At 37.7% G+C, this 23,577-nt stretch overlaps 1 protein-coding gene across 1 annotated transcript in view; it reads left to right on the forward strand.

Annotated features, from left to right (window-relative positions):
- Nucleotides 1-23,577, forward strand: part of Upf2 (UPF2 regulator of nonsense mediated mRNA decay) — a 258,047-nt gene that overhangs the window by 219,496 nt on the left and 14,974 nt on the right. Inside the window, exons 15-18 of the mRNA XM_089085931.1 lie at nucleotides 2,330-2,570; nucleotides 8,596-8,741; nucleotides 13,806-14,001; nucleotides 23,371-23,519. Coding sequence (XP_088942057.1) covers nucleotides 2,330-2,570; nucleotides 8,596-8,741; nucleotides 13,806-14,001; nucleotides 23,371-23,519 — 732 coding nt within the window. The remainder of the gene's footprint in view (nucleotides 1-2,329; nucleotides 2,571-8,595; nucleotides 8,742-13,805; nucleotides 14,002-23,370; nucleotides 23,520-23,577) is intronic.

The raw sequence follows: 23,577 nt of genomic DNA on the forward strand, positions 1-23,577 counted from the left end.
TGTCATCCTCAAAGACCTAATTTCCAGAACTTAAAACTTCGTTTAACAAAATGGCTTTCTCAAAATTTTGATTGGATGTGTTTGGGGAAAAGGTGGGCGTGAGAGGGGGGTTAGTTGCCCTCCAATCACTTTTGACTATTAAAAAGGGCACTAGCCCTTTGAATTTCCAATCGAATGAGCCTTTTTTGAAGTTTCTACGACACCGCCTTCTATAAAAACCTTAAATGCCCCCAGGTCATATCTTAAAACCCTTGCCCTGAAGGTTGTGGGGGAGTGTCCTCCTCAAAAACATATTTTCTATGTGGAAATCAACTACGCTGAACGAAATGGCTTTGTAAAAATTTTGATTGGATGTGTTTGGGGGAATGATGGGCGTCCGGGGGGGGGGCTAGTTGCCCTCTAATCACTTTCGACTATTAAAAAGGGCACTATCCCTCTGAATTTCCAATCGAATGAGCCTTTTTTGAAGTTTCTACGACAATGCCTTCTATTAAAACCTTATATGCGCCCAGGTCATATCTTAAATTCCTTGCCCTGAAGGTTGTTGGAGAGTTTCCTCCTTAAAAACATATTTTCTATCGGGAAATCAACTACGCTGAACAAAATGGCTATCTCAAAATTTTGATTGGATGTGTTTGGGGAACTGATGGGCGTCGGGGGGGGGGGTTCTAGTTGCATTCCAATCACTTTCGACTATTAAAAAGGGCACTAACCCTTTAATTTCCAATCGAATGAGTCTGTTTTGAAGTTTCTACGACAGCACCTTCTATAAAAACCTTATATGCCCCCAGGGCTTAACTTAAAACCCTTGCCCTGAGAGTTGTGGGGGATTGTCCTCCTCAAAAACATATTTTCTATCTGGAAATCAACTATGCTGAACGAAATGGCTATCTCAAAATTGTGATTGGATGTGTTTGGGGGAATAATGGGTGTGGGGGGGGGGCTAGTTGCCATCCAATCACTTTCGAATATTAAAAAGGGCATTAGTTTTTTTAACTTCCTATCGAATGAGCTTTTTTTGGAGTTTTTACTACAACGCCTTCTATAAAAACCTTATATGCCTCCAGGGCATAACTTAATACCCTTCCCATGAGTTTTGTGTGTCCTCCTCAAAAATATATTTTTTGTCTCGAAATCAACTACGCTGAACAAAATGGCTATCTCAGAATTTTGATTGGATGTGTTTGGGGAAATGATGGGCGTGGGGGGGGGGGCAAGTTACACTCCAATCACTTTAGACTATTAAAAAGGGCACTAGCTCTTTAATTTCCAATCGAATGAGTCTGTTTTGAAGTTTCTACGACAGCGCCTTCTATAAAAACCTTATATGCCCCCAGCGCATAACTTAAAACCCTTACCCTGAGGGTTGTGGGGGAGTGTCCTCCTCAAAAAATATTTTTTCTGTCTGGAAATCAACTACGCTGAACAATATGGCTATCTCAAAATTTTGATCGGATGTGTTTGGGGGACTGTTGGGCGTGGGGGGGGCTAGTTGCCCTCCAATCATTTTAGACTATTTAAAAGGGCACTAGAGCTCTCGACTTCCAATCGAATGAGCCCCCTTTGAAGTTTCTACGACGACCCCTTCCATATGAAGTGCCTCTGGGAAAAAAAATAAATAAATAATAAAACATTGGAGCAGTATGGCCTTTACTATAGCGTTGCCTCTGATATATAGATATTTCAGGGGTAAGGGGTGTAAATTATATTTACCGAAATTTAGGGTTGGATAACTTATTGTTTTGTCATCTTTTATCGATGAAAATACCCCAAAAAGATATTTTTCAATGAAAATACATAAGTTAGTTATAATTTATATCGATCAATTGTGAAAGCGACTCCATCCATCTTTCATTAAAAAAAAAAAAAAAAAAAAAAAAAAAAAAAAAAGGGTAGAAAGGCAAGCCTATTTAGCATTTCTATGATGCTAGCTTATCCCTTTCTTCTTTTACAATAGGTCAATCCCATCATTGATCTTGGACTTAATGTCCAAGGGTTTTTGAGAATGTTTGGTAATTACTTCAAAAAGAAGAAGAAGAATCGGTCTTTATTGTCAGTCTTCACTTGCACGCGATGACGTTGTTGTCATGTGTACTCCTTGTTTGCGGTAGTTTTGTTGAAAATTAGATAATCCAAGGTGAAGCACGCGATGCTTTCACCACGGGGCCTTTTTTCACAGTAATCTCCTTTTCTGAAAGAAATTTATATCCATTGGATCGTTTTAGTTCGCTTCCTTCTCTTATTGTCATCGTTTCCAGCCTAAAGTTTTGTCCTTTTTTTCTAAAATAGAAGCTTTTCCCTGCAGTATTCTGATCTTATCATTCCGTAGCATTATTACTGGGTGAAGAAATCATCTCCAATCTGGGGCGAGGATATGTCATGGCCAGTGGATATTGAACACTTTTATAAGGGCACTTTATACGCCCTCCGGCCAAAATTAAGACCTTTCAAAAATCTGGAAAAGGCAGAGGAAGAGGTCGATAAATTAGAAAAGGAATTTTTTAGTGCAATGGAGTCTGCTAGTCAAACAACGGCTGATGGACTTGCCACGATTCGAGAAACGGCTGAAGGTAAGCATAGGCTATGCTGGGTATCATGGACCTTTTAATGAGGTTACTTCTCAATAATTATTTTTCTTGAATTTTTGAAATTTTGAATGGAGATATTTGAATTTCAAGATCATTAAAAGACTAAAGATTTAAGTTAAATGCAGTCCTACTTGAAACAAGTTGTAAAATGTCCCTTAGTTTTCTGAATTAAGTGAAAATTGGACACAATCGAAGTAGAAAAAACTGTACCTGTCAGGTACATCACCTGATCGGTAGAGTTGACTATATCGGAATTCAACATCTGATTATTACCAACCACACTGATCACGATTTGGGAAGAAAATAGGCTACGAGACTTATAACTCATGCATGGTTAAGTAACGAGATAAATCAAATGACACTATGTGCTGCCATGTTGTCAAAATGGCGTATCTGCAACACCTCAGTAAAGGCTAAGGGTACTTAGTTGAAATTATCTAGGAATGTATTCTAGGAATTTGTACTATCTAGGAAGTTGAAATGTATCAGAGACGGACATTATCGGATTAAGGGATCAAGTTGAAACCATGAGGAATTATTTGAGGGAGGTGGCCAAATGGACTTCAAATTTCGTCGTGAGAAGGAGATTAGAGATTGATAAAAATAGGGGTAAATATAGCAAAATATTTTTTATCTCCAATGTTCAATTCGAGTAATAATATTAATTATCTGGTTTGTTATATTGTTGTGCAGGGCTGCACAGCACAATTGTTTTTAGTTTTTCAAATAACTAGAATCCTCTTTGTTTGTATCAAAATTTCGTTACCATTATAATCATACGTTTTATTAATATTTTACTATCAAAATGTCTTCAATGGTAAAATCTAAAATAAAATTCTATGAAATGGTTTATTGGTGGACCGGATAATCTACGAGTAAAGGCTTCAGTTAGTTACTCGAGGTCACTGGGCTCAACTTTCGCACAGATAGCGGTTTTTTCTAGCCTTTTCCTTCTATTAGTAATATTGGTCAGAAGAGTTGTGTAGTTTCTATATAAACTACTCTAGACCCACCTATCCTTGTCGAATGTGCAATGCCGAATCATGGTAATATATTTTTATACGTGTTTCCTTATCATTAAAACCTTGTGTTTAATTATTATTTTATTTATTAAATTTTCTTGAACAGCAATGTCGGTAAAATGAATGTCTATGAAACAGTTTCCTAGTGTGGCACAAGATCTTGGTTAGGCAGGGGCGTAATTTTCTATGGGGTAGGGGGCAACTACCCCTCCCAGACCCCAGTTTGCCCTCCCCCAACTGAAAAACTGAATCACATGTACGGTGAGCCAAAATCAAAACCTGCATTAATTCAAAAACGTTCAAAAATTAAATAAAAAAAACAAGTTTTTTAACTGAAAGTAAGGAACGACGTTAAAACTTAAAACGAACAGAAATTATTCCGTATATGAAGGAGCTGTCCCCCTCCTCAACGCCTCGCTCTTTACGCTAAAGTTTGACTTTCTCACAACTCTATTTTTTTAAACAATAAAAAAACTTTAGCGTAAAGAGCAAGGCGTTGAGGAGGGGGACAGCCCCTTCATATACGGAATAATTTCTGTTCGTTTTAAGTTTTAACGTCGTTCCTTACTTTCAGTTAAAAAAACTTGTTTTTTTTATTTAATCATCCACAGAAACGGGTCAGTTTTCTTTAGTATATCTTTGCCCTTATACTGTATTACAGGTAATTACTTGGTAAAAAAAAAAAAAATAATAATAAATTATGCCACTGAGGTTAGGTTAAAGATTGTCGGCTTGTGGGGTTAACTCACTATTGGATCGTGGGATGAACTTCCAGGCTGTAGGCGATTTTCCCTTACCTTAGAGCTTAGTTCCTCCAGTGCCTCCGGAGGCAAACGGGGCGTCGGTAAGTAGCCTCCAATCTTCCTTCGTGTGAGCCGCTACATATATGTCTTACCACTCTGTGATGAGGCACGTCTGGAGGGCTCTTCTGTCACGTTCATCTGTCCTACGAAGCGTGTTCTTTGGTCTTCCTCGGCAACGGGTGCCTTCCGGTTGCCAGCGGAGGAGCATTTTTGGAAGTCTGTAATCTGGCATGCGGAGGATTTGTCCAAGGCATCGCCATCTGCGTTGTCGTACAACGGTTGCGATATCTGGATGGCCTGATCTGGTCATGGCTGACACGGTCTTTCCAACTGATTCTAAGGATTCGGCGAAGACAGTTATCCTCGAAGGCGTTAAGGCGTTTCTCCTGTTCCACGGTTAGCTTGAGGCATTCCCTAGCGTAACTCAGGGCAGACAGTACATTGCTCTGGAACAACTTGAGCTTTAACTTCAGCGAGTATACGGTGGATTTCCAGACTGGTGGAAGTCTTGGAAATGAGGCGTTGGCCAATGCTATCCTGGTACGTAATTCTTTTTTAGAGTCACCAATAGAAGTGACTGTACTCCCGAAGAACTTGAAATCTGTCACCTGTTTGATGTCCTCTCCTCTTAGTTGGATTCCTGTGGGTGAACTATTGATTCACAAAGCTTTTTTTCTCTGGGGTGTTGATGTGTAGTCCGATTTGTTCAGCTGTCTCTGCGAGTTTGTCCAGGAATTCCTGAAGCTTCGGCTTGTCGGCTTCTATGAGCCCAACATCGTCGACGAAGTCAGCGTCCTGAAGAAGTTTCCCTGCAATCCGGATTCCATGCCCACTTATCTGTCTGAAGATGTAATTTACAACTAGGACGAAGAAGAGAGGTGACAGGACACAGCCCTGCTTGACGTCAGTCATCACCTTGAAGTAGCGTGTGTTGCCGTCCGACGTTTTGAAATAGCATTCTGTCTCTTCGTACATGGCAACTAATAGACGGATTAGCTTCTCGAGAATGCCGTAAAACTGGAATACTTTCGAAGAGTATGCACAAGCGCTGTCTCCATTCGTTAGATTCCTCCAGCATGGTGCGTACAGTAAAAATAAGGTCGGGACACGATCGTTCTGGCAGAAATCCGTGCTCTTCTTCACGTAAGTGAAGAATCTAACGAATGATTCTTCGATTATTGGACTTCAGCTTAAATTTTAGTGTGGTGACTGCTAGTTCGTGGTCTGAACCAACATCGGCGCTTTCGGAAACTTCGAACGTCTTGTAGGCTTATTTGACATCTCCGGCGGATCAGGAAATGGACAATTTGGTTTTTGACGGTGCCATCCCGGGATGTCCAAGTGTATTTGTGGACATCTTTATGCTGAAAGAGCGTACCGCCGATCAGAAAATCGTTCCCCATAGCAAAGCTGACTAGTCCATCCTTATTTTCATTCACGGTGCCAAGTCCGTGGTGGCCCATCACTTCAGGACAGTAGGATCTGTCTTGGCCATCCTTTGCGTTGAGATTGCCTTCGATACAGGTGATGTCGTGGAGTGGGATTGAATCGACCACAGACTGGATGTTGTCGTAGAACTCATCTTTACGGGTGTCATCAGTATCATTTTTGGGGGCGTAGCACACGATCAACGGCAATTTTGCGTGGTTAGAAACAAATCTTGCATAGAGTATATGTTTCATTGACCAGTTTCCATGAGCAGAGGGCCTTTGTCGGTTTTGGACCTAATATTGCTGCAATTCCGGCAGATTGACTTTCAGTTTTTCCACTTTATAAGACTTTAAACATCGTACGGTCGCCACCGATTTTCTGCTCGCCGCAGCCTTTCCATCTTGCTTCTGAAATGACGACTACGTCAAGTGTAAACTTCTCGCATTCGCGAAGGACTTGCTCTGTTTTTGACAGTGTCGACATGGTTCTAATATTTCATCGGCCGATTTTAAACGGTTTATTCGCATTCAAAATTCTGGTCCGGGGGCTTGCATGGGTCGTCATCAGATTTAGAGGCTCGGATCCGAGGTTTAACGTTGACGTTTCGTTAGCGGTCTTGGTTTTACGGGGATAGCTTGCTAGGCCAATGTCTAATCGGTTTCTTTGGCTCGGCTACGGGTAGGGACGCCAGTCCCAGGCTATTACACCGGAACCCAACAGGCCTACCCAACATGCAGAGACCGTTGTCGAACCTGGATCATCCACCCTATTTTGCAGTTGTCCTCCTGGAGAAGATCCTCCCACGATGGTATCCTGCTGTGCCATACAATTTAACCAATTGCTGGAAGAAGGTTTGCAACAAACGGGACGTGTCCACACGCTGGTGAGTGTGCTCAGAAGAAGGCCCCTGCTCAGAGGGGCCTTCTTCCTCCTCTACCTGTATTTATGAACCCTGGGCAAGTGTTTACCAATTTCAATTTATGGATCCCAAGGGGCTGAGTCCCCCCTTGGTCCTTGCCTCCCTGTATGGGTGGTACCCTACATATCTGTAGGACGTTCCCCTATCCGCCACCTTGGGACGCGGTGAGTGGCCTGGAGAGGGCCCCTCACTGAGAAATAGGGGGGACTAGGTGATTTCGCACGGGTACAAATTTTCATGGGGAGAAAAGTTTCCAGGATAAATTCTACACGGGTAAGGGGATTTTCTGGTACGATTTGAATAATTTCAGCTGAAAGAAAGGCAAAACATTAAAACTTAAAACCAACAGAAATTATTCCCTTTTTAAGGGGGCTGGTCCTTCTTCAGTCCTTGCTCCTTATGCTAAAGTTTGACTTGCGAGGATTCAAATGCGTTATTTTAAGCGTCCGGTTTAGCATCTCTGGCCATGGAGATTTTAGGGGTGTAGTTATTGTACCATATGCTTCCTTACGAAGGCACTGTCAAGGCTGCCTTCAGTGTTTAGGTGCCGTGCTAGTGGTGGCGGAATAAAAAGATTAAAACAGAGACCTGTCAGAGTTTTAAGCTATGACGAATTTGCAAAAAGCGTGGAAATTTAGCTAAAGATTTAAATGAATCTTTAAAACTATCTACGATTTTGTATTAGCCTGCTGGTTCTAGTAGTCAGCAGACGACTTATGAATAAACACGGACTTATTGCGATATTTACATCTGTCTAGTTTTTCACATTATTTTCTGCACTTGTCGGGGGGGGGAGGGGGCTTGAAACCTTCAACCAAGAGTTTTCAGCAATAAAGATTACAATGGTACCTTTTTATGCTTCCCAGTCCTTCAATCAGAAATAGAATAGCAAGTACATTTTTGGTGTCAAATTAAATTGACGATGGCGCAATCAAGACGATTTTAAAAAAAGAAAGAAAAAAAAACGTAGATATGGTCAAGGGCTAGTGAGCAGACAATTTATTAAACTTAATAGGGAGGATGGGAGGGGTGTATATAAGAAGGAAAGTATGCACTTCTGGTTATGTATTTTGACCATAGAGATTATAATGTTACCTTTGTTGTACTTCCCAGTCTTTCTGATCGAGAAATGACATGAATATTGCTAATTTCTTTTCGAATTTATAGAAGTGCGTGGATGTGAGCAGTAGCTTCTAAATGAGTTGTAAAATATCTGATAGCCGTGATAACAGGCTATCACGATATTGTAATAGCCTGTTAGCCCTTGTAGAAAGAAAAAGAAAAGAAAAAAAGGGCATATGGCAGTACTATTAATTCAAATAAGTAATTTTCTCTGTCGTTCAAGGTGGGGGACTGTGATTATCCCATAAGAGTTTTTGACCCTAGTTATTCCAATGGTGCATTTTTATTCTGATATACTATCATTTTCGAAGGATTTCTTGCTCATATTTAAAGTTCTGATACATTTGTTTATGCAAAAACTTTTATTGTTAATATTAACCGAAAAAATAGGTACCATTTCTGAATCCGCTTCAAATGACAGATTTCTCACTAGACAGTTGTTTTAAAAACGTGTTTTTAGACTCCTGGTTACAATGCGCCGTGATTCACTCTTTACTCCGTTGCTGCTATTGCAGTAATCATGATCGTAAAATAATTTCTCCTTCTATCCTCTTTCACTAAAAAATGCCTCCCGTTCCTATTACAAGTCAAAATTTATTGGAAGATGAATTGTGGACATTGTGGTCTTTGCGGTTTTACCAAAAGTCAATATTGATGTTATAAATTAATATTTACATCAGAATAAATCTATGGTTTCTTTTCTGTTTTAGAAGAAGAGCTTTATTTTGAGGAAAATGAAGAAATTTTAGAAGAAATTGTTGAAGATGATGAAGATTTACGAGAAGAAAGAGAAATAACACTTTCACAAAGTCAAAGTAGTCAACCGCACTCCCTGCAAGAAGATACATCGCAAGTGGTAATTCGTTTTTTCCTTTTTGTCCACTATCCACTTTTTCTGTCATTAATCAATGTTTTTGCTCTTATTCCATTTAGGGGGTTTCAACATTTTACACCTCTAGGCTCAAAATTAGGCTACTGAGGATTTCACTTTTTACTTGGCTTTTACAAAGAGAGAAACACGGTGCACCCATGAACGGCTGCCGTTAGAAAATTCTATATAAGAAAACAATAAACACAAATCACTGGAAAAATAACTAGTGTGTAAAATGTGAAGATGAAAATGAAAAATACTATTTTAGCTGCTAAACCAAGCTGACGGTTAAATTTTAATTTTTAAGCTGTGATTGTATGAAGCTCTGGGTACAAGTAGATCGGGTTTTCTCTATGACGTATGGGGTCGAAATAAGAACCTGAATAGATTTGTCTTACCTGATGGACTCCTGCGGATTATAGCACTTAATGATCGGTGTTGAAGACGAGAATCAGAGGAAACGACTGAGAAACACAAATCCTATGAAAAGAAATGTATGAAATCCCAAGGAGGCAAAAAGGTGTTTGCTATATTATTTGATAAACTCAAAAAGGAAAGGTACAAAAGGAGCTCATAAAGAAATAGTTGATGGTGTTCCGACGAATAAAGAGATTAAGCAATCATTGTAAAGATATTGAAAGCAGATATCTACTAAATTCAGACTGAAGGAGCAGTAACATTAATCGATAAGAAGATTCACTTTCCCTCCTCCACAAAAATTGCTTCGGGTCAAAATATCATAAAACCATAGCAAATAATTGGCTGATAAGCAACCCCCTTTCCTGAAAAAGGAAGGATCGGAGCAGTCAAGGATCTTGACGCAAGCAGTCAAGAAGCAAATGCCCAAATAAGGGCAGATACTGAAGACCCACTGATGACATCGTGATCTAATGAGGTGGAGGTACTGGGGCATATAATCCTCATGAATGAAGGACGTCTCTCACCCGATGTGTACTGTTGAACCCTACCCAGCGTTATAGGACGGGAAGACAGTGAAAGACGCTATGTAAATTCATGGAGAAAGAGGCCTCCAGATCTTCAAGCAACGCGGAATGAATTCTGGTGCCTGGCCAAAGATAGACTGAATAGGAGGTCTAGTATTTCTGCCTTAAGGGCTTCTAAGCGTGAGAAGAAGTAATACTGAGTAAGTGTACTCTTAGATGTACAAATGAAAAGATTCTAAAGAATCCTCCCCCTCCACCTACAAGTCAGATTGTATAGGGATTTTTCTAGCTGTTTTTGGGTCCAAGCTGTGTATACATACGCAATTTTTGATAATTTGAATAAAAACGAGAATTTCACTTAGGAGAATTCAGAATGTAAGAATTATAGACTGGCTTCTTAATAATTACTTTAAATCCTAATAAAGATGGAGCATTTTGATCTCTGATTTCGAGGAGATAATTCCTTTTCTATGTTCAATGCGAGGCCGTCATTAAATAATCGTTAAAAAGTCCACTTTTAGAGCTAAAATATTTTGCTTTTGCTTCTTTCTATCTGGTAAAAAATCTATCTGGCGGAAATGTTCTCACCCTCCCAATTGACACCCCAATGCAAAGTAGCAGTATTGCTCTAAGACTTGCTTGAAACCACCAAAGAGTATGGCTACTTGAATTAACAGTTAAAAGAAGGATTTTTTACTGAAACCCTTATGCCCTGATTAACATTTTTTCACTTTTAAACCCTATATATCTGATTAATAAACTATAACTATAGCCGCCCTGGCTTCATAATAGCTGGCGACTTCAACCAAACAAAGAAACAATGGCTTGCTAATACGCTGGGTTTGTCACAAGTGGTCAAGATACCCACCCATGTGACCGGGAGCACCCTTGACCTTATTCTTACAAACCTTGCTCCATATTACAAAGACGTGTCTTCGAACGGGCCATTGGGCAAATCGGACCATCACACTCTGCGTATGAAGGCAAAAAGTGAAATCAGGAAGCTTAAGAAAATGAAAGTACTCCGGAGACCTATCACGAAGTCTGCTATCAATACGTACGGAATGTGGGTCGGTACTCACTGCTTCAGCGAAGTATACAACGAAAGCGATGTCAACAGGAAAGCAGAAATATTTCAGTCCCTAATTACGACAAATACTTAGAAGTTTTCCCGGAAAAGTAATTTGTCGTGAGCGAATCTGACAAGCCCTGGATCACTCCAAAAATAAAACAGCTGATTCGCGAAAAAACCACTGTAAGGCAGTCAAGTGGTGACGCAACATCGTTACGATTATTAAGAAACAAAATCGTTAGCCTTTGTCGCGAGGCAAGAATGTCCTTCGGAAAATCCCTTTCGGACCCTGGAATAAAAAAGGATCCTCGTAAATGGCACCGTCTAGTATGGCAGATTGCTGGAAAAACAGTTTCATCCAGTATCCGTATTCTGAACGATGATGGGTCACTCGTGAGTGCAAATGACGTCAACAATTACTTTACTGACATTTGTACATTCTTTCCTGCCCCAACTAACACTGAAATAGAGAATCTACTGTCAATATGCCCTGACGAAGGTGAAATCGAAATAGTTGAGTATCAAGTTTTCAAAGAGCTGAACAAGTTGAGTCCATCCAGTAGCTCTTTTCCTGAAGAGCTGCCTATAAGGTTAATACGAGAGTTCTCTCTTTTCCTGGCGAAGCCACTTGGACACATCATCAGAGAATGTTTCGCCCAGTCAACTTTCCCTTCGTGCTGGAAACGCGCATTTGTGCGTGTTATACCGAAGACTAAAACACCCAAGTCTTGCAACGAGCTACGACCGATATCAATCACATCTACCTTTCCAAAAGTCACCGAGTCATTCATCCTGCGTGAATTGCTCAAGCAAACACGGGAAAACATAGACCGTTACCAATATGGCGGCCTCAAAGGTTGCAATACCTCGATATACCTCGTGCGCCTAGTTGACATTATCTTCAAGTGACTTGACAAGGGCAGTACCTTCATCGACCTAGCTCTCGTCGATTTCAGGAAGGCATTTGACCTGATCTGTCATCTTACGGCAGTGAAAAATATGCGAACAATGGGCGCACAGAAGCGGTCTCTTGCATTAGTGATGAGCTTCCTTCAGGACAGAATGCAGTGTGTATTTCCATTGCATGAAGGTGACTTGATCTCATACTGGTCTAAACTTTCCTGTGGAACCCCTCAGGGTACAAGACTTGCTGGTTTCATATTTATCTCCCTCGTCAACTTCCTCCTTCAGAATTTCGAAGAGCGACTCAAATTCGTCGACGATTTATCATTTGTCCTCAAATACCTCGTGAGAGAAGGTGTAATCGAACGTAAGTTCTGCGAGACCCTTCTGGCATCCTTCTCTGAGGACTGTGAACGTTACAAGCTGACACTGAATGCAGATAAATCAATGATCCTCAGGTTTTGCCCCTTAAAACGTGATCTGGAATTCCCGCAAGTCCCTTTCTCTGTTGTTCCATCTGCAAAAATCCTCGGAGTCACATTATCGATGGACTGCACATTCACCGAACACGTGGAGAAGGTTATTAAGGCTGGTAATGCATCACTTCAGACCCTAGTCCAGATGCGCAGGTTTGGCTGCGACACTCAAAGCCTAAAAAATGCCTATGTTACGTATATGAGACCTCTACTTGAATACGCCGTCGCTGTCTGGGGACCTTTTGTCCAGAGCACCCACTACCTTTGCGATGACCTTGAATCTTTGCAGAAACGAGCTGTTAACATAATCGTTGGTAACAGAAGTGACGACTACAACAAACTCTTGCAAGAACTGAACCTTGAATCTCTCAGCGACAGACGATTATCACTGATTATGTCCCTCGGCAAGTCACTGCTATCTTCGCCCCATCACAGACCGATCCTCCCACCCGATGCTCCTGTTAACTAAAGAGCCAGATCCCAGTCGAAGCTACAACCTCCGGTCTGCAGGACCAACCGCTACAAAAACACGTTTGTTCCCTTTTTCGTAGAAGCATACAACAAGACTTAGTGTTATTTGTATTCACGTCTTAGTGTTCTTATAGTGTTATTTGTATTTTTTTTTCCCATATTGTTGTAAAGACGACATAAATTAGCCATGGCTACGCTGTTCGATCTTAATAAACCTATGTCTATGTCTATGTCTATAAGAACATAAGCCCTGGATTATGGTCGATACAATGAAGAAACCAGCAGTTGAATTCAAAAGTTTGATAAGCATGACACACATCCTTAGACTGACAGTATGATAAAGCTGGGGGCAGATAATTATCTGCCTCGTCTGACTTTATATTTTTCAGCAGATAATTATCTGCCTTTATATTTTTCAGGAAATTGAGTTTTAATTAAGTTAATTAAAAATGTTATCATTTCAATAAAATTTAGTTTACTTAAAAATTTTCAGGAATTTAAAATAAACTAATTAATATAAATTTAACTGAATTAATTCAAAATTTAATTTAACTTGTCAATTTAATAAAATTTTCAGGAAATATTAATTTAACTTTCAGGAACTAGTCAGAAACGAGTCAAATTAATACCCGGAAAGCATTTATAATTTTCCATCTTAGGAGTCGGGACTTTCTGTGGACGCGGAAAATTATTATGGATCTAGGCTATAGCACAAGTTAGGCCATGCGACCATAGCTGTAAGTTCCGACATTTACCTATTCCTATCTTGTAAGACTTTAAATATTCTATTAAAAAAGATCATTTTAGGTTTCTTATTAGGCCTATGCTGTTAATAATTTCTGAACAAACGTCAAGTTTGGCTTGGACTCTGATTTAAAGACTGGGAACCAGTTTGTCAAGATCTAGCGCCTGAGAAATGTAGAGTTGAAACCTGAACTGATTCACTGGTTCATGATGGCCTTTACACCCATTGCCAAAACTCTGAAGAAACAAACGGTTGAATAGTTGCTTTTTGGCTTTTTCAGATCTTAGAAAGTAATTAATTGAGATATAATTTAATTTTCACTCTGATTCCTCATTCAGTTTTCCGCCTAAAGCCTATTGTTATTAGAAAGAATTTGAAATTAAAAAGTTTGTACTCTTTTTACTAGTATTTATCTTGTTTATTAACATTTTTGTAAAGGATCCACTTGGAATAACATTTGATGAAAACCGTGAGTTAGAAGCGAGACAATCCCCGGAAGATGAAGATTTCCTAGCAGCTTATGAGAAAATTTTAACTGAAACACATTATGATGCTGGAAGACTCCATGTGAAGTCGCATCAATCTGACATTGCAGTCCCGTATCATTTAAAAAGCTCTACAAAGAAAACTATCGGTGAGTTCTTTAACCATCTTTTAACTGCTAGAAAATTCTGTGAAAAAATGAGGCCTATATAGATTTTGCCTTTGTCCTAGAAAAGGTGTAGCCTGGGTAAGTGACGAAGGTGGAAACGATTCTTTGTTTCGTGGGAAACATGCAACTTGAGCTTAGCTTACTCTCACAGGACAAGAATCATATTATGGGCTGATTGCTTTCAGATCTTTTCATTCACTAACCCAGAATTTAGATGCTACCTATAATTTTTGTAACAGAATAATTCAAACTTGCTTAACAATGGAAAAATCGGCCTATTTTTATGTTTCTGGAAAGTATTTATGCGTGTTTTCATTATAAACTTAAAATTTGTGGTAAATTTCAAAGATCCAGTTCAATAGATGGATAAATCTGAGTCTCCGCTATTGAGTGATAGCAAAATATTATTGTAAGTTGAAACACATAAACTGTAGGATTGGAGAAAAAACAGCCTACCAAAAAACCCTAAATAGAAAAAGCCTATTTATAAACCATAAATGGAAGTTCGACAACAAGGGTTTACTTTAATAATATTCAAGTATATTTCCTTTATTAAAACAAAGCATAACACAATCAAAAGATAACTCCCACCTTGAATAAGGTGGGAGGATGTCGTAAGGAAATATTTAAAGGGAATTGGAACTTCTTGCGTGTGTGTAAATAGGAAGGCTACCAAAAAGAGAGGCTACCCCATTTGAATAGATTAAGATGGAAGAGAAGCGTGCGTAGCTGTTTTTTTCCTCGGGTTACTTGGTGGTGCAGTTAGTTATTGATAGTAGTAATAGTAGTAATCTATGTATTTGTATACTATATATTAGACCACCGAAAAAGAAGCTAGGATAAGGAAAGTAATCTACTGGCCCCGAAATCATTGGCTAGTTCCCCAGTACCATTAGAGGATATTTAATTAGAAGCCTGAAGGATAAAGATCCTCAAGTGCCAATTGATTGCTCATAAGACGTCAGATTGACGTTTCATGGCTGGCTCATTTTACAGGAACAGGTAGCAAGCCAGTCCCTCGTTCTTGTGGCGCCGGGAATCAATCCTTAGACTCCGTATTGCAAGGTAGAGCGTCAACCCACTGTGCTACGAGATGGCTCCTACCCAATTACGTTTGTCACAATATAACTAGTCACTTAGAGGGCTTCTAAAAAGTCCCTAGCTGGCATGACAGAACGCAGAATAGAAATTATCAAAATATCGGAACAACTAGTGACGAAACTAGTCAATCAAAGACTTTCTAGAAAGTCTCTAGCTGTCATGACAAAATATAGAATAAGAATGATCAAAATTTCGGACAAACTAGTGACAAAACCAGTCGCTTTGACTTTCTATTAAGTCCCTAGGTGTCAAGACAATATTTAGAATAGGAATGATCAAAATATCTGACCAACTAGTGACAAAACTAGTCACTTAAAGACTTTCTAGAATGTCCCTAGCTATCATTACAAAATGTAGAATAAGAAGGATTAAAATATCTGACCAACCAGTGACAAAACTAGTCATTTCCAAACCTAGTAAGTCCCTAGCTGTCATGACAAGATTTAGAATAGGAATGATCAAAATATCTGACCAACTATTGACAAAACTAGTCACTTAAAGACTTTCTAGAAAGTACCTAGTTATCATGACAAAATATAGAATAAGAATGATCAAAATTTCGGACAAACTAGTGACAAAATCAGTCGCTTGGACTTTCTAGTAAGTCCCTAGGTGTTTCGTAAGACCTATTTAGTATAGGAATGATCAAAATATCTGACCAACTAGTGACAAAACTAGTCACTTAAAGACTTTCTAGAATGTCCCTAGCTATCATTACAAAATGTAGAATAAGAAGGATTAAAATATCTGACCAACCAGTGACAAAACTAGTCATTTCCAAACCTAGTAAGTCCCTAGCTGTCATGACAAGATTTAGAATAGGAATGATCAAAATATCTGACCAACAAGTGACAAAAATAGTCACTTAAAGACTTTCTAGTAAGTCCCTAGCTGTCATGACAAGATTTAGAATAGGAATGATCAAAATATCTGACCAACTAGTGACAAAACTAGCCACTTAAAGACTTTCTAGAATGTCCCTAGCTATCATGACAAAATATAGAATAAGAAAGATCAAAATATCTGACCAATTAGTGGCAAAACTAGTCACTTAAAGACTTTCTAGTAAGTCCCTAGCTGTCGTGACAAGATTTAAAATAGGAATGATCAAAGTATTTGACCAACTAGTGACAAAACTAGTTGCCCAAAGACTTTCTAGAAAGTCCCTAGCTGTGGTGGCAAAAAATATAGAATAAGAATGATCAAAATATCTGACCAACTAGTGGCAATACTAGTCAATTAAAGACTTTCTAGTAAGTCCCTAGCTGTCATGACAAGATTTAGAATAGGAATGATCAAAATATCTGCCCAATAATGGACAGGAAACAGAAGACAATGCGAAACAGTGGGACGAAATAGCGAGTTGATATCTGACGTCACATAACGTCCTATCTAAAGTGTAATTTCTAAGAATTCAAGGAAATTTATTGAATTTTTTGAATTTCGAACATATGGATTTGCAAATTTTGAAGCTATGCTTTGGAGTTAAGGTTTCATAGTTTAATGGGAGATAAATAGATGTTTTATATTCACAGAGGGAAAATAGACAATTAGGCTTACGAGAACGAGTAATGTACAAGAAAGAAGAGTAATTGAAAGCACTTCCAAGGATTTGTTTTATGTTTAAAATTCACAGAGTTCGTGATTTTCAGCTTAAGTTTTGAATTATTCATGCATCGGTCTATTATCTTTTTAGCAAGAAATAATATAGCGTTCCCAGAATGGAAAATATCTAAATATTTTGATAAAAAATTACCTTTGTTAAAAATTGGATTAGAACTATTAAAGGTAGAGACAAAAAAATAATAATATTTACAGCTTCATTGCAAATTAAATCTATAACAACAAGCCGTCAAATGAAAGTAAAGATGACATTAAAACTCAAAACAAACATAAATTTTGTCTAATTCCTGTCAGTTTTTAATGTGATGTGCAGGGTTTTCCAGGCAGTTTACATCCAGAAATCAGTTGGCTGTTATAGCATTCCAGAACGGATGGATTTTTATTCTGATAATTCTAATTTTGGCATTCTTTTCCAACCTTTTTGTATTTTAAAACTTTTTTTGTCCTGTTTTGTTTATAGACCCCAAAATTCGAATTCGGCCCTTCGAGGCTTGTGATGGTAATTTCTTAAACATAGATAACCTATCTTAAAAATGTTCAAAATTCAAAAAGGTTTAGATAACACTTTGAGGGACATCATTTTTTTTGGGGGGGGGGGAGTTAAAAAAATTTAGGCATCAAAAAATTTTTTATATGCATTTTGTTAGGAGTTTTTAGAGCGCTTTTAGGAGTTGGGCAGAAATTTCGGGGGGTTCAAAGAAAAAAAAGAGGATTGCACATGAATTTTATTTTATATAATATTAGGATCCTGTAATTGACCAAGCTAATTGATCAACTATAGGAGAAAGATTTTGATGACTGATGAAAGATCGTCACATTTTGATGACTATGCTTATTCGCTCTTCCTAGTTGGTTTATTTCTTTCTTTTATTTGCATATATATAGATATTTTGGTTTTTGTGTTATTTTTATATTCTGTTCTTTTTTTATTGGTTTTATTATCTGTTATTTGTGGGTTTTTTGTTTGTTTATTTCTATATTTCTATGAACGTCATTCGTTCATACATTTATAACTATTGTGGTTTCAAATCCCACATCATGTTTTGCCGCTATAGGACCCAGGTTTCGCCCTGACAACTGTTGACTTACGACTTAAGATATGGTGCATATTCAACGTAGTGAACCTACCCATGATGCTCCAGAAGAAAAGTATGGCTAGTTAAGAAAAATAATTAACAACACGTATGGATTATTTTCCATAGCTTTATGGTTTTAATTCCCGGCTTTATGGAAATTAAAACCATATTCTAATATGGTTTACCATTAAATATTCGTATTAACCATTTTCATAACTATGGTATGATCTTATTAACTATGGTCTAACTATAACGTATTAACTATCTTCTTTAACCATATTTTAATTTCCATTATAAACATTAATTAGGAGACTCTATAGTTTTGATTTCCAACGCTTTTTTATCCGCTAAAACTTAGACAATAACGGCTTAAGCAGAATGCCTTCCTATTGACTTTAGAGCCAAAGAGACAGCTCTCACCAGATATCTAGAGAAAGAAAGGCCTGATTATTGGCTATCCCTGAATAATTTAAATAGCCATAAATTAAATGAACATACATACTATACTGACTCGCAAACAAATTATGTGTTTGGTGATTCCTTTTCTACATGTAATTCTGTAAATGAAATTCGGAAAACTCCGCAAAAACCTATATATGATATGGTATTAGTTATCTTGCCAAGCCCTGGACCCTTCAGTTTGTTACTGGTCATACTGACCTTCATCAAGCTGCAAAGACTTCTAATTATATAACGACACAAATTGTTGCTGGTTGCTCTGAATTAAATTCATTTTTATGCAGAATTAATAAAAGTAATTGTTCCATTTGCGATTGTGGTGATGAAGAGACTTTATATCACTATCTTTTTGAGTGTAAACTTTTTTTTTAATGAAAGAACCGGACCTGCAATTTAAATTAAAAGAGTTTTCTTACCCTGATATTTTTAGTATTAATGTTATTTGGTTTATTAAAGAGGCTCGGTATGCCGTTTTAGCATACTTGAACCGAACAAAGAGGCTGGATATTGTTTAGTAGGTGCTATTTAGTAGATTGTATTTTGTAGCTGTATTTGTGAAATATTCTACGCGCTGTATTTTGTAGATTAGATAGTGAAATACTCTCTATGGTTAGTCACTGAATAAAATCATTCATTTAGGACAGACGGGAAACTTTAAATATTCATTGAAATTTAATAACGTACGTTGGTAACGGATGAATACCAGATCACATTATATATCCTATAAATATCTACATTTACGAATTCGACTATTGCTGATAAATTTGTGGTTGAACGTTTTTCTGAAGCTGAAGATAGTGCTTTGCAACACTCGACAGAAGATTGTCCAAAACTCAAAGTTTGGTATTAGCTTCTTGTTGCTCAGAAAGGGCTTGTTTCAACTGTAAGAAATAAAAATGTAATGGTCAACAGATAGATTTAAAAAATGTACTACATTAGGGGCTAACCAAAATAGCATCTATAAGAGGTTTGCCAATAATAAAAAGATCATTATCAAACACCCATGTATTTGGAAAATATTTCGTATTTCAAATACAGAAAAAAAAAAATTAAATACGAATTCCAAAAAAAAAACAGAAGAAAATGTGGTTAAATATTGGTTTTGAAATGAATGAAAGAAGTTTAATACGTATTGGAAATGGACGTATTTGAATACATAAACCACGCTTGTTTGTTGCCCAAATTTTGCTTAGAAATGTATAGCAGACCGCCCTGCTAAGGAAACTCTTTGTAGTAGATTATGATGTCACTTATGCATTTTCGTTTGTTTTCAGTGTCTATTCTCTAAGATATCAAAGTTTTGTTTTAATTTATTTTTATTTAGATTGAATTTTAAGCCGAATTTCATTTGTAAAATAGTCTCTTTGTCAGTGAAAACGGTCACAGAAATTGTACGTTGCTCATGCTCAGGAACGTGCGCAGAAGCGGGGGGGACTAGGGACCCGGGATCCCCCTAAAGCATAAACTTCCCCAAATCTCTGGAAGCTTTATTTAAATTATAAAGTAAAAATTCGATTTTTTATTATTGGACCCCTCCCAAAAAAGAAAAAAAGTCTTGCGTGCGTGCCTGTTTTACGCTATGATGATCCGCTATATGACGAATTGGATTGAAACAGGTACATTGGAATGCTAAAAATAAATTACAATATCCTTGGATCGTTGTCAATGGCCTCCCTACTTGTTCAAACGCTACCTCAAACTTACTCAAACAAACTTAGTTGTAAGTAATTAGCAGGGTCTTTTTTGTGTAAAAAAGGGACACGTCAGTGCTACCCATGCAAAAATGTGATTTTCCTTGTTGTTCAATGTGCGGGACTATAAGCTTCTCATCTGGGGTTTCCGACAATGAAGATTCCGATGTTGTACTTTTATTTTCGATCCAACACCATTTTCAAATCTTTTCACCTACGCCGTATCCAAGGGAGGAATAGGTTTGACCCCTCCCCCCACCCAAAAAAAAAATGTTTGTCCGACTCGTAAAAGCGTAACAAAAATGAATATAAACCAATTATTGATGTGTTTAAAAAAAAAGTTGTACCCCCCCCCCCCCGAGAAATGTTTTTTGTAAAAATACCCCCCCCCCCCCCAAAAAAAAAAAAAATACTGGATACAGCCCTGGTTTTCTCGCTATTGTTTGAAATTCTCTTAGATTTGTTTTTGCATTGAACTATCAAACAGTAAGGAGTAAGGAGCGACCCGGCTCAATGGTAACCGAAACTCTAAAAAACGGAATTTTGATACCAATAGATACATCAAAAGAATCAGATTTTAATTCTGATTTTAAATATATAAGTTTCATCAAGTTTAATCTTACCCATCAAGAGTTACGTGCCTGAGAAAATTTGGCAGAATTTTGAAAAAAGGGTGAAACAACCCCTAAAAGGCGTTAAACTTTAATGAAAATCACATAATCAGATTAACCGTATCAGAAAATCCTACTGTAGAGTTTTCAAGCTCCTATTTACAAAAATGTGGAATTTTCTATTTTTTGCCAGAAGAAAGATCACGGATGCGTGTTTATTTGTTTTTTTGTTTTTTTGTTCTTTTTTTCCCCAGGGGTGATTGTATCGACCCAGTGGTCCTAGAATATCGTGGGAGGGCTCATTCGAACGGAAATTGAAAGTTCTAGTGCCCTTTTCAAGTGACCAAAAAAAATGGAGGACAACTAGGCCCCCTCCCACGCTCATTTTTTTCCCAAAGTCATCTGATCAAAATTTTGAGATAACCATTTTGTTCAGCATGGTCGAAAGTATTATAACTATGTATTTTAGGATGACTTAATCCCTCGAAGCCCCGAGGAGGAGGGCTGAAAGTTATGAACTTTACCCAATGTTAACATATAATATTGGTTATTGGGACCCGGCTCAATGGTAACCGAAACTCTAGAAAACGGTATGTTGATACAAATAGATGCATAAAAAAAATTGTATTTTAATTCTGATTTAAAATATATAAGTTTCACCAAGTTTAGTCCTACCCATCAAAAGTTAAGCGCCTGAAAAAATTTGTCTGATTTTCGAAGCAAGGGGAAAAGACCCCCTTAAAACTATAGAACCTAAATGAAAATCACACCATCATATTCCGCGTATCAGAGAACCCTGCTAGAGAGGTTTCAAGCTACTATCTACAAAAATGTGGAATTTTGCATTTTTTGCCAGAAGAAAGATCACGGGTGCGTGTTTATTTTTTTTTTTTTCCCAGGGGTGATTGTATCGACCCAGTGGTCCTAGAATATCGTGGGAGGGCTCATTGGAATGGAAATTAAAAGTTCTAGTGTCCTTTTTAAGTGACAAGAAAAAATGGAGGGCAACTTGGCCCCCTCCCAAGCTCATTTTTCCCAAAGTCACCTGGTCAAAATTTTGAGATAGCCATTTTGTTCAGCATGTTCGAAAATATTGTAAGTATGTCTTTTAGGATGACTTAATCCCCCGAAGTTTCCGGGAGGAGGGCTGAAAGTTATGAACTTTACCCAATGTTAACATATAGTATTGGTTATTGGGAAGTATACAGTACAAACGTTTTCAGGGGAGATTTTTCCTGGTAGTAGGAGGGGGAGGGGGTTCGGACAGGGACGTACGCAGGGGGGCCTCCGGGCCCGCCCCCCCCCCCCATTATGGGGGGGAATGAAAAAAATCTCACGATTTTTTTCATTTTCCCATAATTTTCTGATTTTTTTCACAGAATAATGGCTTTGAAGGATTCCCCCCCCCCCCGAAACAAATTCCTGCGTACGTGCCTGGAGTCGGGGGTTATGTAGGAGAATCTTTCCATGAAGGAAGTTTTCATGGGGGAAGGGACATTGCTATGAAGGGGACGCCGGACTTCCCAGCATTATTTAAAAAAAGATCAGAAATTAAATATAAAAAAACAAGTTTTTCAACTGCAACAGCAGCAACATCAAAACTCTAAACGAACAGAAAATATTACATATATGATTGGGTTCAGCCCCTAGTCAATACCTCACTTTTTAAGCCAGAGATTTTTTAGTACTTTCATAAGAGCTATTTATTCTAATTAACGGCCATTTTGAAGAATTGGAACAAAATTTGAACTTTCACTTAAAGAGCAAGGTATTGAATAGGGGGCGAACCCCCTAATATATATATTAAAAATATATGAATATAGAAGTTCGTTACGTAAGTTAATTCGTAAGTTACATATATTTATTACTAATAAAAACGTTCGTAAATAAAATTAAACAACTTTCGAGAAAGCCATTTAACCAAATAAAAGTAAATTAATATGGAAATTTTGTTTTAATTATTCATGTAATGTGAGCCAAGATCAAAACCTGCATTAATTCAAAAACGTTCAAAAATTAAATAAAAAAATAAGTTTTTTTTAACTGAAAGTAAGGACCGACATTAAAACTTAAAACGAACAGAAATTGTTCCGTATATAAAAGGGGCTGTCCCCTCCTCAACGCCTTGCTCTTTACGCTAAAGTTTGACTTTTTCACAACTCTTTTTTTATTAAACAGTAAAAAACTTTAGCGTAAAGAGCGAGACGTTGAGGAGGGGACAATCCCTTTCATATGCGGAATAATTTCTCTTCGTTTTATGTTTTGATGTCGCTCTTTACTTTCAGTTCAAAAGACTTGTTTTTTTTATTTAATTTTATCTGATCAATCGAAATCATAGTTACCATTCCTGAGTCAGCTTCGAATGACAATTCTTCGGTGATTCCTTTGAAAATGCATTCTAAAATATTTGGTTACTATGGGCCTTCGTTCTTCATTAGGTTACAAAGAATGCTGCAACCAGAAAGTAGAGATGAAGGAAGTGCAATGAGGACTTTAGCGAAAAAGATTCATCCCGCCCCTGTTTTTTTTTTTTTTTTATATTATATATACATTTTATGTATTCGTATATTAGAAGTGTCTGTCTTGTAACAATTGGTTAAAATGGTATAGTAACACTTATATTTCTCAATAGACGCTTTGAACTTTATTAGGGTTATCACCCGTACTAGTTTCGGTTTGTTACAGCAGCGTTCCTTCAGCGATATTTTATTATATTGATCATATCACTTACTAGTATATTTTTTACTCATTAATATAGGATCATAACTTATCTTTTATTTTTCTTTTTAGAACAAATCACTGAGAGATCCTTAAGTCCAGAGGAGTCCAAAGCTGTTTCATTCGTTTTGATGACAAGAAAAGGGAATAAGCCTCAATACAAAAACCTCACGGTGTCGGTCGAGTCAGACTTGGCAAAGAATCTAATCAACAGAGAAATGGTAAGGATGTAAAACGTTATTTTTATGTCGTGAAGATTATTTTTTGGGAGGAGGGGTT

The sequence above is a fragment of the Artemia sp. Qi Xiang Cuo genome, chromosome 3, assembly GCF_049724085.1.
Source record: "Artemia sp. Qi Xiang Cuo chromosome 3, ASM4972408v1, whole genome shotgun sequence".
In the NCBI taxonomy this organism is placed as follows: Eukaryota; Metazoa; Arthropoda; class Branchiopoda; order Anostraca; family Artemiidae; genus Artemia; species Artemia sp. Qi Xiang Cuo.